This window comes from Dreissena polymorpha, chromosome 6 (genome assembly GCF_020536995.1).
Source record: "Dreissena polymorpha isolate Duluth1 chromosome 6, UMN_Dpol_1.0, whole genome shotgun sequence".
NCBI lineage: Eukaryota > Metazoa > Mollusca > Bivalvia > Myida > Dreissenidae > Dreissena > Dreissena polymorpha.
In genome coordinates this window covers 113970938-113985309 of record NC_068360.1, presented here as the reverse complement: position 1 = coordinate 113985309, position 14372 = coordinate 113970938, and the positions used below count along the sequence as shown (strand labels likewise).

General features: G+C 29.5%; 1 protein-coding gene across 2 annotated transcripts; it reads right to left on the bottom strand.

The window, feature by feature from the left end:
• Nucleotides 1-11755: 11755 nt before the first annotated feature.
• LOC127836410 (uncharacterized) lies at nt 11756-14113 on the bottom strand. Of its 2 annotated transcripts, none has more exons than XM_052363034.1 (5): nt 13967-14113; nt 12927-13373; nt 12675-12713; nt 12130-12249; nt 11756-11976 (listed from the first exon to the last, which is right to left on the bottom strand). In XM_052363034.1, the coding sequence occupies exons 1-5, from the start codon at nt 14022-14024 to the stop codon at nt 11960-11962; spliced, it is 681 nt and encodes a 226-aa protein (XP_052218994.1). In that variant the 5' UTR covers nt 14025-14113; the 3' UTR covers nt 11756-11959. The 2 variants fall into 2 exon arrangements, with proteins under 2 accessions (XP_052218994.1, XP_052218995.1); XM_052363035.1 differs by having other exon boundaries at nt 13263-13373.
• Between the last annotated feature and the right edge of the window lie 259 nt (nt 14114-14372).

The following is a 14372-nucleotide window of genomic DNA, read 5'->3' as shown; positions in this document are numbered from 1 at the left end:
TTGAAACAATGAATTTGAATTATGAAATGTAATAAAATTGGTGTGTTAAAATATATCATCGAGCAGATATTAATTTGCTGTGGAATAAGTCCTTATCGACGTATGAATCGGTGTGCATGATTAGAGTAGCACATTACGTTGGCGGAGGGTTATCTCACGTATATAATTGAGTGCACAAATTAAATGTATTGATTATTTATATAATTAATGGATTTAAGAGTAAGATGTTGTGCTTGTGTTTATTATTATGAAATTTTCCTGATACCACATATGCTTGAAACTTCATGTTATGAACTGCATGTCTAGCTATGGCTTGTTAAAATATGTTCACGTTTTATAGCCGTCAAAGATTGTATTAATCATACAAGTTCAAGTTTGAATATTTTCCTGAAATGTTTAATGAATGCTTCACAAAAACCTTCACAAAAAATCTTAAAAACAATATCAATTGAAAGATTGTTATTATGTTAATGTTTAATCAATGCCTAACCCACCAAACACCTTGTTAAATTCAATAAATCTTCTATTCTAACTTTTATCTACGACGGGCATAGTTAAATAAAGGTTACAACAATAGTTAAATAATAAAGTGAAGAAAGTTATAAAATGATAATTCTTGATGCATTTTTCCGGCATTGAAACTTACCAGGTTGCAACAGGTTTAATCCTTTTAGAGGAAATGGGAAAGATATTACACAACTGTATTTGAATACTTTTAAACTTTATAACGGCTGATTTTTAAATATATCTAACAACATTTCAAACCCTTGTTGGGTAGAGGATTTAAAAAAGATTCTCAATCTATTGTAGTAAATAAAAAGTGAACCCATAAGAATTTTTGTATTATCCACTTTTTATAATCCAAATATATTGATAGGAACTAACAGTTTTTTCTTTAAGTCATGGTTTGATGTTGGAATTCACTGAACATGTAATATATATATATATATATATATATATATGTATATATATATATATATATATATATATATATATATATATATATATATATATATATATATATATATATATATATATATATATATATATATATATATATATATATATATATATATATATATATATATATATATATATTGGACCTTTATTTATGTTGATAAATTACATTACAATGTACAAAATGAAAAAAAAATCATTAATTATATAGGGATGACAAGAGAAATATTTATATATATATATTTCTCTTGTCATCCCTATATCCCTAGGTCCTAAGTATACTAACTAATAATTATATTAATTTCCATGTACCTAATATTATTTTATATACATTTGTTATCTGAACATGCATATATAATTTGCTTATAACATTTTTTACATACTTTATATATATAAAGTATATATACTGAAACATGTCTTTATTTACTTTACTTATTTTATTTACTTTATTTCTTTATAAATATTTCTGTAATGTTGTCCCAACACAAACTTGCATTCGACTGTGTTACCCTGATTCCATGATGTATATGTAGCTGTCGTTTAAAACTGAACCCTTCATTTTAGTTTAGTTTATGAACTTTAAATGTTTGTCGGCAGGAAGCATTTTTTGGAATGTAATCTCCAACAAAGACATAATACTGCATATAACTCATTTTATCAACACACGTAATATTTCAACCCTTAAAAATAAAATTTATACATGAAATGCATATGTTTTTTAAGAATATGTAAATTGAAAACTGAAAACAAATACCAAAACATAATGAATTGGCGTTAATTATGTGTATTGTGTTTAAGTCTTTCTTTATTGTATGGTCAAGATATAAACTTTTTCCACTTCACTATGCGTATTGCTTTGTATGTTATTTTATGATAGTTATCTAGATAACGTATGACTTTAGAAGTGTTGCATATGTTTCTGTACATATATATGTTTTCAGTCTTGAAATAAAATGTGTTAAATTTATTTGTAAAGTATTCTCCTCACTCATGTGACAAAAATTTAGAAAACATATACTTTAAATATAGGGCATATCCATACTAATTGACAAAAACATGTAGTCCCTCACTGTGTCTGATATTTGGAATCATCTGTTAATATCTTTCAATTGATAAATATATTAATAATAATGCATACATATGATACAAATTTGTATAATTTGTTTTACACTCAAATGCGATTTCCGTAATAATGAGTAGGTTCAATCGATTGAAATAAAACAGCAATACCAGCAGTACCAACACATAATGTTGAATTATATTAACAATATATAACATTGTAAAAAGTATATATCCTGGGATTTTGTTATCATTTAAATGCAACTGTTAACAAAAAATAGGCATTGTATTCATGACTTGATTGACAGCAACCTAACAATATGAATGTCAAAGGCTGTTTAATTACATACCACGTATGAACAAAAAGTAATGCAACACTTTTTTTAATGTCGAAGTCTATTGCTTGTGTGTCGTATTTACTATTTATCATTCGAAAATACACATAACACGTAATTATATAATTGTATATATGGCGTAATATTTTAATAAGATCTACTGCAGTTTAAAATTATAACTCCCAATTATGCCATTTAACGATAAAAGGCATTTTATAGCATTTCATTTATTCCTTATTTCTATGCAAACTTTCTGAAAGATACCGTTCGTCATTTAGACAAAGAATTGCTTGTACCATGTTGCTGGTTGCTGCGCCCTACTTTGCGAGCTAAAATTAAAAAAAAAGCGTTCATGACAAGGCAATTCTGTTTAGTCGCCGTTTGTCGCACGCCTTCGTTGTGTTTAACAATCTCCTTCGAAACTTCATAACATTTTTTTCAGCAGGTTTGGCAGATTTTATATTTTTGCGATGATCTTTTAACAGATTATTTTATTCGTATTAATACATGTTCATACATGAAAAGCATTGAATTGCACACCAATTACGAACAATATGAAACATTATCTGATAAAATAATCAATATGAAAGTTCATTAGGACATACTCTACAGAATATCAAAATAAACTTGATATGTTTTGCGTGCAAATACGTTTTTCTTTGCGTAGCTTTTTACAAATCTTTCCTTTCAAATTCACACAAATTATATATAGAAATACTTAAATTATTAACTGGGTGACTTCTTCATAATTTATTTAACTGTTTATTAGTGGGAACATCTGGCTGTCAGTGCCTTTCAACCGACGGTTTTTAGTTTTTGAGCATGTTCGCGCTTGTCAGATACAATCAAAGTGAATATTTATTAATAGCTATATACGTGTTTTAATGTTTTTGTATGAGACATTTAAAGCGTTTAATGCATGAAACACATAATGTGTATAAAAAGCTGATATAATCACATTAAAAAGTTTCAAAGAACATTGTGTGATCGTCCATCATAAAATAGAAACAATCAAAGGAGGAAAATTATTAGATACACGCTTATTAGTTGTGGAAAAATATATAAAATTAGGTTAAAAATGTATTCATCCATTGGGTTTTAAACATCAAAAAAGAAAATTGAGGTATTTTAGACTGGAATAAACCAAGAGTAGTTACTGTGAACACAGAAACGATTGAGAAAGTGTGTGTAGATACATTTCAAAAATAATACTTACATGCTGTAATAGTTAACGACAATGTGATGAACACAAATGTCCAGAACTCTGATCTTTCAGTCCCAAATTTCATCATGTTGACAGCGTTTGATAGTCATTTAAAAGTAAAGAAAAGATATGGTTAAAATCGAATGTGTACACCTGAAATCAGTTGCATCCGGATTGCTTATGCAATAACTAAAACCAAAATCGTGGCCAAACAGGCGACTTAGGCCAAACAATAAGAAGTTCGTTTCAACTAATATCTCCACATAAAAGATTGGTCGGTTAAGTATCAATTGTAAACTCGTGTCATTTTCCATTTTGATGAGGATGTTCGATTAAAGAAATCTTGAAATTCTCATTGCAGCATATCTTTTTTATATGTAAACGTTAATTTTTCGATTGTAATAAATTATGGGTTAATGTCGACAAACAAGGTCGAAAATTCAAGATGGTAAACTAAACAAAAAGCTTGAGCCGGGTAAGTATGAATAAACAACTTTTCAGGCCTAATAAAGAAATGTTATATGATGCGGCGTCTGTTGAATGGAGGTCGACAAACTCGGCGTAGATTCAGAATAACTTCCTGCACAAGGCGGGATCGTGAAATTATATCACATAATACAACATTCATGTTGTTGAAATACATTTTGTTTATCGATGATTAAAATAAAATACTTTCGTTTTAGGTAAAAACAACGTTAAATATATCTTTAGTTCTTTACATATAAAGCATGACATGTAAACGATTACATTTTGAAAAATTACTCATTTAGTTAACACTTAAAATTTATGCAGAAAAATAATTGTAAACATATATTCTTGAAACCCGCAAACATGACAGAACACAATGGCATAAATCTTCATCACACTTACTATTGTTATATTTTAATATGGTTCATTTCAAAGTGACAATATGTACTTTTCTCATAAAACCATTAAAACAATAGACAATATGTAATATATTTACGTAGGATTAGTTTGTCCATGTGTATTTGATTCATTTTAGAGCTTCATCGCCTTTATTTTCAATCAATGTATAACACGCCATTTTTTAAAAGTTAACATATGTAACTTGCATTTTAATAATTTTCGGAAGATTTGTTATTAACAAAGAAAACGTGTCCGTGTATTTTGAGTGACATTTTGTTTTTGTTCATTTACGTGCAATGCAAACAACACATCAACTAATGATCTCTGTCTATTAGTATTATGTGGATGAAAAAAAAATATTAAAGATTGTTATTACACTTGATTTATTTACGAAAAGTATATATATATATATCGCTTTAAGATAGTTAAATATCTAATAATTCTAAAACCTACCCCCTAATCGTTTTCCGAAACTTACGACACAATGGCACTTAAATGGTAATATTCGATGCGGGCGTCACGTTTTCACATACATATTTTGACTGTCTAACTGCATAGGTACATATGTATAAAACGGTTTCAGATGCGCGTTCTTTCATTGCCTCTGGGGTAAGTTGGGGTTTCGGCTTGCTCTTAAACTCGTTTAAATCCTCAATGCTGACCGGGCAAAGATCAAATTCTTGATCATTTTATGTCTATAATGTGTGTTCTGTTATAAAAGTAGTGAATCCGAAAAAGAATAAGGATAAAATAATTTATCGAATGATATATTTTCTGGAAATTCATTATTTTTAATATCGTTTATATGTGTGTCTTGTTAACAACAACCATGTTTTCCGGAGCATCGACACGCTACGCCTTGAAAGTAGTGCACATAGAAGATTGAATCGTAAACGTGTTGATATCGATGAAGCATAACTATTGCGATATTTGCTGACATGTAACATTTACAACGCGAAATTATTGTAAATGTGTAACAATTTTGCGATATTCAAAGATGCATTTACATATCGTGGAAAATCATAATTGATATCAAAAGCCGATTTCGTAAGAAACTGAAATTTATACTATCATCAATTATTTAAGTGTTATAATGAAATAATAATAATATTCCAATTTAATTAATGATGTTAAATCATAGCACGCTTTCAAGTAAATATTTATTACATCAGAAATATGCAGCATAGTATTGTTGAGTATGTCGACAATTCCGCAAAGACCTTGATGTCTTCAAAACACTCAAGTGCATTGGGCATGTGGTGTTTAGTTTATAATGAGAAAGTACTACATGATCAAAAATATGTAGATATATTGGATATTTATCCATCAAAATGTTTCTCTTCTTGGCCACAAAATTAAATAATAATAAAACGGTATGGAAGATACCCATCGTAAAACAATAAATTGACACTTCGCTTTTTCTAATATAAAATAAGTGTGATTGGTTCACAAAAGTTAAGAAAGATTATCGGAGTATATGGAAAACAGATGAAAATAACCAAGAACATGGATAGGAACAGACAGAGGCACGATAAACACTTATTTCGTACAGATTGTTATATCCAGGATGCATTTTGCATAAAATATTGTCATTCACAGTAATTAAGCAGAATATATGATAATGTAATAAATTATCACTATTTATTTGTATTAATTTAAAAGGAAGATCAGTAATGTGAACAAAGACAATTCAAACTGATGAACTGGCATTAGTTTAATCAATAAGAAGCACTTGGTTGGTAAATGCGTTATAATCAATTTTGCAAATACTGAACAATTTGTAATCTAATTTTATATATTATTCAAAAATAGATATGATTTTAATTTTCCAGTAAACGGTTACTTAATACAATTTATTCGTCAAGTAAATTGGTGATGAGGTGCGAACACTATTAGCATGTTCGCCAATCTTTGAAATTTTGCCTTTATCTATTAGCTTTAGAACAGGAGAAGACGCTTGTACGCTGTGTTATGCTTTTAATTGCTTAAAACGTAAGTGCACATTTGCTAATTTATAAAGTATTATTATATTTCAAACATTCACCACAAATTGTTTAGGTTTAACACCTTTAAACTGTCTCGATCAACATTGTTTTAGACAGTAACGCTGAAAATAAATAAAATATATATTGTGTAAAAAAAGTAAACTTCTTCAGTAAAATGTAAGCCTTAGTACATTTTGCTATTTTATATTATTCCCCCATAGACTGCGCAGTTGCAACCGATCTGTTATCAAAAGTCCGATCTTCCAGATATGTAGCACGCATTGCAGATATCTGTGATATAGTTGTTTATCTTCCCATTTTGAAAAAGCAGTGTTCTTTTCATCAAACAATCTACATTCGTTTTAACTTTAACACATATCACAATTTGCCAAAAAAGCTCTATATTCTTAAGCATCTTACGCAATACGTACTGCGATGTGCTACCCTGATAGCATTGACAAAACATACAAGGAAGTCGCGTAATATCAATGAAACAAAACAACAATGAAACTATTCTTGATAACTATCAAACAAACATCCTTTCAGTAAAGTTGTGATTTGTTAATATGCAATATTACAAGCCAGATGTACGTACAGGCAATCCGAACAATTCGTTGCGTGAATCTTGTACTTCGCGCTGAATATTGGTTTGCACAACAGGCCTACCCAATAATCCACTTTAGAAATTGTAAACAATACTAACTGAAGCATCAGGAAGTTGTTGCAAATTATGTCACTAGATATTTCGCTACCAAACACGCGTCAATATTCAGTTGTTGACGGAAGAATCATTTAAATTATACAAATAAGTATTTCAATTGAAGCTGGGTCTCAAATGAGAAACCCTTGATGACTGACAGTTCGTGTTTAACACATATTGCACGCTAATGGTCAAAAGACAAATTTGGTTTTCAATGCCAATCTTTCTTTGCATTATAAAAACAAGCTTATTATAACAATTATATCTCTATTTGTGTATGTTTTTTGTTAATATAAACTCCTAATTGCTATAATATGTTCGAGTCAAATTTTTTAAGAGACAATAAATGATTAAAAATACGACTTACATGAAAATGAATACTGATGTCCTACATATATACCTATACAATAGCCGAAATAAGAGTATTGTTATCTCGTTCGCTATTAACAAGGTTTCTCAAATGTGTGCTTTTTTGAAATCAGTAACCATGAGTTATTTAAGATTTGCTGAATCATTTTTATACCTTTACCGTGAAGCTGTCAGATACAGCTTCGGATTTTTTTCAATGAAAGTATTCTCAATTCGACGGTAATTTTCATCAACATAGTTGATTCATGAATATTTAGGCAAATTGAAATTTAGTATAATTTAAAAAAAAACAATAAAGAGAGTAGATGAATGATATTTAATATCAGACAAGGCTATTTATATCGAATTGTGTTAAAACTAATGTACTGTTACCATCAATGCATAAAATTTAATGTGTTTTTGTCAGATGAATTAAATAGAATTAATTGATTTTATAGTATTATATACTTTTGTCCCAATATTTTACTTTAAGAAAGGTGTATACCACTAGATACGTAATTAAGAAATAAAACGAAACAGGACATTTGCTTATGACAAAGGAATACACAGCAAATCGTGAATAGCTTAAATGCATTAACGCGATAACGCTACTCTCCAAATTATTCAATCGTTTCGCGTTTGTAACGCTTTATAATTTTCAGGTTTTTAATCGTCCAAAAATGCATATAATGGATATTGTATATTTTATAGCATAGTAAACCTTCAGTATTACTGCTTCCTCGCGCATATCATATCTAGAACAAAAATTTAAAAATCTGAAACATTTGTTATTTCAATTTTGTCAATTTACAAAGAAGTGAAAAGCCCCTTCAACAAAATTGAGTAAGCTAATTGAATGTTTAAAATCCGCAATTGTTTGATTTTACGCCGTTAGATATTGGATACATTATTTCAATTTGGGACGATGTTTCTGTCATAAATCTATATATTATCGCCCCTTAGTGTAAAAGCTTCATTTTGAAAATGTTCGAGACGTATGAATATAAATTTTAGTCTCATTCAATTAATTTGAAAATTTTAACCTACTTGATATTTCTTTGTAAACAAAATGTACAAGTATATTTCTAAAAACGTCACATAAAGAACATAAATGTATTAGAATATCAGGTACTAATGTCCAGGCTCATTAATTGAGCAAAATCAATACACATTATAAAAGGACAATTAAATATCAATTAAAAAATATAATATAATAATACAACAATTGTACGGTAAATTAATGTAAACAGTTAATTCATAAATTTTAGCAATTGATTTGATCAGATCATTGGACTCGGTAATAGTTGTAATGACGTTTTCCATACTTTTTTGGCATATTTAGAAGATAAAAGAACTTTGTACATTATTTATGTTCGCTTGTGTGTATTAATCATTAGAAATTGCTTGACGTATGGAACCTAAGAAAAGCTACACGATTTAATAATTAAGATTGTTTCTGTTGTTTTGTTATATTTGTTGCAATACTCTGATATTACTTTGCATTGACCGTTCGATTGCGGTGACCCCAGCTTTATTCTTTTTATATGTGCTTATGTTGTTTTGTATTGTTCTGTTTTGTGCTGTTTTGGCAATCGGTCACTTGCCTTAAATAAAGGACCAACTAATTGTATAAAATAAGAATTCAATACTGCTCCAGCAACTGGAGTTTCACTTCTTTATATTATATAACGTACAATTTGCATGATGGCGTTGTTACAGCCCGGAACTCGAATTGGCCGAGTCGCAAAGATATCTTTTTATCAAAAGGTCAGTTGTTCGAGTAAAGGTATGGTAAACTGTATTATTTTTAATGTCCTGTAATAAAGTTACAAAAATATTGATAACGGGAACTTCAAATACATGGGAAAGCGCTTGGTAGTTATGCACGGCTAATCCTGGTTATACATGAAAATCAGACAGAAATCTTAGAAAGATTAAAAAGACGCCATTTATATACGTATCGTTTTAAATGAAGAAAGTTTTTGCAAACGTGTAGTTACACATGAACGACACTCGTTGAAACATACAGTAATTAATGTAATACATTGATATAACGATAAGTAACGAAAATCTATTGTTGATGTTCATTTATTGAGTGATGTATTATTCATTATTTATGTACATAGGAAATGATAAACCAATTTGAACTCAAAATAAATAAAATGTATTTAAAGGTGACTTGGCATACAACATGGAAATATCTAAAATGGTTATCCACTAGTATTCAGTTAAGTCTCTGCAGGTATGCATTCAAGAGTCTTATTCCTACTAGCTTTTAACCAGCGATCGCACACGTTATTTGACTCAGAGTAATGATACTTCAACAATCATGGAAAGAACGATAATCTTTAACGTATGTCTGCATAGACGGCATGCTTGAAAAACGATTGTGTCCCTAAAACTAGATGAGATCATGTTTGAATTCATGAACTAAACAACACAAATAATGATACTTATGAGATAATGTCACTGTGAGTTCAACGTATATTTTGTTTAGCATGTAAACATTTTTCAATCGATAGCTTCTTAAAAGTGGTAAAACTTGGTGATTTAATATTGCATTGTTTAGGAAGAAATTTGTAAAGAATGTTTAATGTTATAATAATATTTAATATCACATTAAGGTATCAATTTAAATTGTATCACGCTTTGTTCAAATACTGTATACTATCAAAACTGATATGTTGGTTATTTGATTACTTAAAAATCTCTCCAAACGATTATGTGTAAACGATCATGTATAACATGCATTTAATAAGGGTATTCAAATGTTTATCAATTCAAAAGTGCTCATTCACATGAATACGTATTACTAGTATACAGAATCAGATTTTGAAAGGTCATAATTTATGATTTGAAAATAATTACTTTTTATTGACATAAATTTTAACACTTAATACTGCTTTACCAATAACATAACGACAACTATAATTATATAATAGTTACACAATTTTTTGGAAAAATATATACTAATCGGTCAATTGCATATTCATTTCAACCCGCGATAGGAATGTATTGTAAAATATACATCACGTATGGGGTGTAGTATCTGTTTCAAATACATATTCGTAATGACACTTTAATAAGTAAATACTTCCATATTTTTTGGAGGAAAATGTCGTAATGAAAACTAACAATTTATTTCCCTGCCTTCATTTGTTAAGTTAATCAGACCAAATCTTCTTTTTGAAACAACGAGTAAACAAAAGTAGAGTTGCTTTAACTCTAATGACCAAACCAACACCAATGCTTTGAACTATAATATTGGGTAGGCAAGAAATATCGGTTTTTATTTGTATATTTGTTTACACAAACTATCAATCAAGATCTTTTTATCCAACCCTTTAAGCATTGGTCTTTTGATAGAAAACAAACAACTTTTTTTCTGGTACTATAGGTCATATTGTAGTAATTAGTTCATAAATTCACATTCAAAAGAAACGGCTTACACGACATTGTTATGTTAGTCATCGCTCTGTATACTTAGTCCGTTCCTCCACTTCCTGGTTACGTTGTCGGGGCAGTCTGAATAATTGTTTTTCTCCAAAATAGCGAAACACCTGAATTCAAAACGTTTGTGTAAATAGCAGTTTAATTTAAATTCTGGTCGATTGAACGCCTGGTGGTTAAACGCTCTTGTCGCTGGAATCAATGAAGTCGGACGCAAGGGCAAGGCTAAAACGAATTATAATACGCTATTACGTGTCTTGTTCCGTTAAATGCTTGGAATGTTAAAACTTACGTACAAAACAATGTTGTCTTTAAACAAATCACGGAAGTTTCTTTATGTAGGATTTCAAACGCTGTCTTTAAATTTACACATGTGTTGTATTCACAATAAATTTTACATTATCGTTTTGAGGCATTAAACAATTGAACTGTTAATAATTACATGTAGGACAAGTCTGAAAACAAATATGTATATATGTTTTAAATACGCATGTTTTTATAACTAATAAAACATATTAATGTCATACATTATTTAAGCGCAGAAAAATGTCGTGTCATCATAGACATAAGCTTAACTTTAGTCAAAAAAGACATGAAATATGTTTAATTTATTAATATTTTTTAAATATTATTGCGCTTTAATTTCCCGCATTGTTAACCGTTTATAAAAGTGTTATTCAATACTATACAAAATGTAAATGTTCTTTCAACATATATAGAATGTACGTCGTGGTACAATCTCGCTTAAAATGGTTAAATATTAAGAAGTTAACCACGCATTTTGAAATCCAAATGCCTGTACCTACCAAAGAAAACATTTAAATATGGTACTGGTTCACAAATCGAGGCATGTGCTGCAGGACGTTCATGTTCGATGGATAGAAATGTAACGATTTACAACTGTTCTATGTTAGATATATTGTATACTACGATATCAATACCAAAGTTAAATCTAGAATCTCATATTGAATCATAACAGAGAAAATACTCATTACATCATTTACTTATTACACTATTATATAAATAGCAATACACTTAAAGGAAACACATCAACTCACGTAGTGTCGTTATCTGAAACAGAACCAGGAAAATGATATTTAGCAGTTCGTTACAATGCATATGGCGTTAACATATTGAAACTCACAACACAATACTTTAACTGTTTCTATTTAAAAAACAAAACAAATCGCGATACATTTTTGAAAGCTGAACAAAATATCTTACCGCGTAGATTTGTTTGTTCATTCGATAGCGTGTTCCAACGCTTTCGTATTAAAACAGTCACCAAAGCTGCTACCAGAATTGTACAGACGACAACTCCAGTTATAAGCGCAACCAATTTTCCTGATAACAAATGCTAAATTACTCACGTGTTCAGCATGCTCTACTTAACGACATAAACAAACACGTTGTTTAACATTTTATACAAATGAACTGTATTAGTATATGTTACCTTAAGTGTAGTGCTATGTTCGAGAAAACAGAATCTGCATCATTCCATGAGAGATTAGTGAATAAAAAAAGTTGATAAAAAGGAAAGAAGAATATATGTTTTTGTTGGATTTATCATACTGTGAATTAGCAATGTCGCATGTATGTGTATTGTACTAGAACAACATATGTGCCACGTTTCCCGATACGTATTAAAACGTTTAAAGTAATTAACTAACTAGGTTTTTTATATTACATTAGAAGGTTTAGATACACAAGCAACATATCCAGACCCGAGGTAGAAATAAATTAACGTTTTATATAGTATAATGTCTTACCATAATCATTATGTTCGGGCATGTTTCCAAGACATGTATCTGAAATATACATGAATAACAATTAGCGACAGACAGCATAAATAATGACGTATCTGTGCCGAACATACATTATTGAATTATAGTTCGTCTACTTTGTTTTTGTTAAAGCATATGTACTCGAATAGACATATCTACAAGTACTTACATATCTATATGAAAATTAAAAAAATACCCACTCTTACACCAATTTGAAAACAAATAATACATATATACCTGAAATTGTGAGATTTCGTGAAACATTTGTTTGCGTTTCAACAATAGGTTCAGTTGGCCAATTATCGTACTCGTACGACAATTGACATTGATATATCATGTTGTCACAGCTCAGACTTGAAACTGGTATTGATATTCCAATGGTTGGATTGGTCCTATTGTAACTACCAAGTGCTTGAATTCCAGTGATGTCACTTCCTGGATAAAGGTAAGGGGTTTGGTATCCGGGTTTTCCAGAAAAAACATCCTGCATTACAGCCAACATTTGTTCACTGTCATTGCTTGATAGTTTACTAAGATTGATGTATTTAAAAGTAACAAAATTTGAAATGGAACCTGTGCGGCACAAAATATGCAGTCTCTCTTTACTAGTTTTGTCAGCAATGACGTCATTTACGGCGTAAGTTGAGTTATCGGCTCTCTCCTTTATAAAGTCAATGGCTAGACCTGAAATGATGAAACGAGGCAGTACATCGAACACGTGCCTTCTTTAAAACTTGTTATCTTGCCTTCGTTAGCAAAACGTTCTTTGTTGATTTTTTATTACAACTGCATATGTCAACTTGTGCAGTCGCTATATTTGGAACATATGAACACATCTATTATGTTTGTTTCATTTTTAATTTTTATGATAATTTTATTTGTAATTATATTTGGGTTTGCTTAAAACGTAAAACGACTTCGTCACTTTACTCCAAAAAACATGTGTTTTCCTGAAAGATAGATCGAATAAACTCTTGAACACTATTTAAAGTTATTTACGCAGGTTGTCTTTTTATAAAACCTTAAATGAATGTACATGTTATAGACTATACACCCAACAAGTCAGATGTAATAATTAATTGCGCATCATACACCTTAAAGTACATATGAATATTAATTATATTAAGTACAACTAATACCCATTGTAATAATTCTTTATTCTAGGCATACATGTATTGTATAATCCAGCGTTTGTTAAATGCTGTCCTAGTAAATAATTTTCCAGGTTTAGCATACGTTGAGGAAGTAAAACTTTTTCTTAAAAAGTCTTTTTTTACCTTGTGAGTTGACTGATAGACATGTTAATCCTCCAAAGAAAATGAGTGTCTTGAGCATGACTTCTTTTCAGGTTAAATGTTTCATAGTAAAATAAACATGTGTATATTGAGACTATTTATTGCCGAGATATGCGAATGTATTACCTAATACAGATAACTTGGTAGGAGAAAATAAAGAAATGATAACAAAAACTTCTCGAGTTTTAAAACCAAACTTTAAAATACGATATGCATGATTTTGAATCTTATCTTTGCAGTTTTATGACGTTTTATAGACGATTTATTGATGTTTTACGATGTCATACGATGTTTGTTTTCTTCACACTTAGGCGTAGAGATATAAATCTAAAAAACACACACATGAAAACAAACAAAATAAAGATAGCTGAAGATTAATCTTATCAGA

Bases quoted from the DNA above. Each gene is read 5' to 3' on its own strand.
- LOC127836410 (XM_052363034.1), bottom strand. From the start codon at position 14,024: ATGCTCAAGACACTCATTTTCTTTGGAGGATTAACATGTCTATCAGTC. The intron at 13,374-13,966 runs GTAAAAAAAGAC...TCATCATTTCAG, and splicing joins TCTATCAGTCAACTCACAAG to GTCTAGCCATTGACTTTATA. The intron at 12,714-12,926 runs GTATATATGTAT...TGTATATTTCAG, and splicing joins ACGAAATCTCACAATTTCAG to ATACATGTCTTGGAAACATG.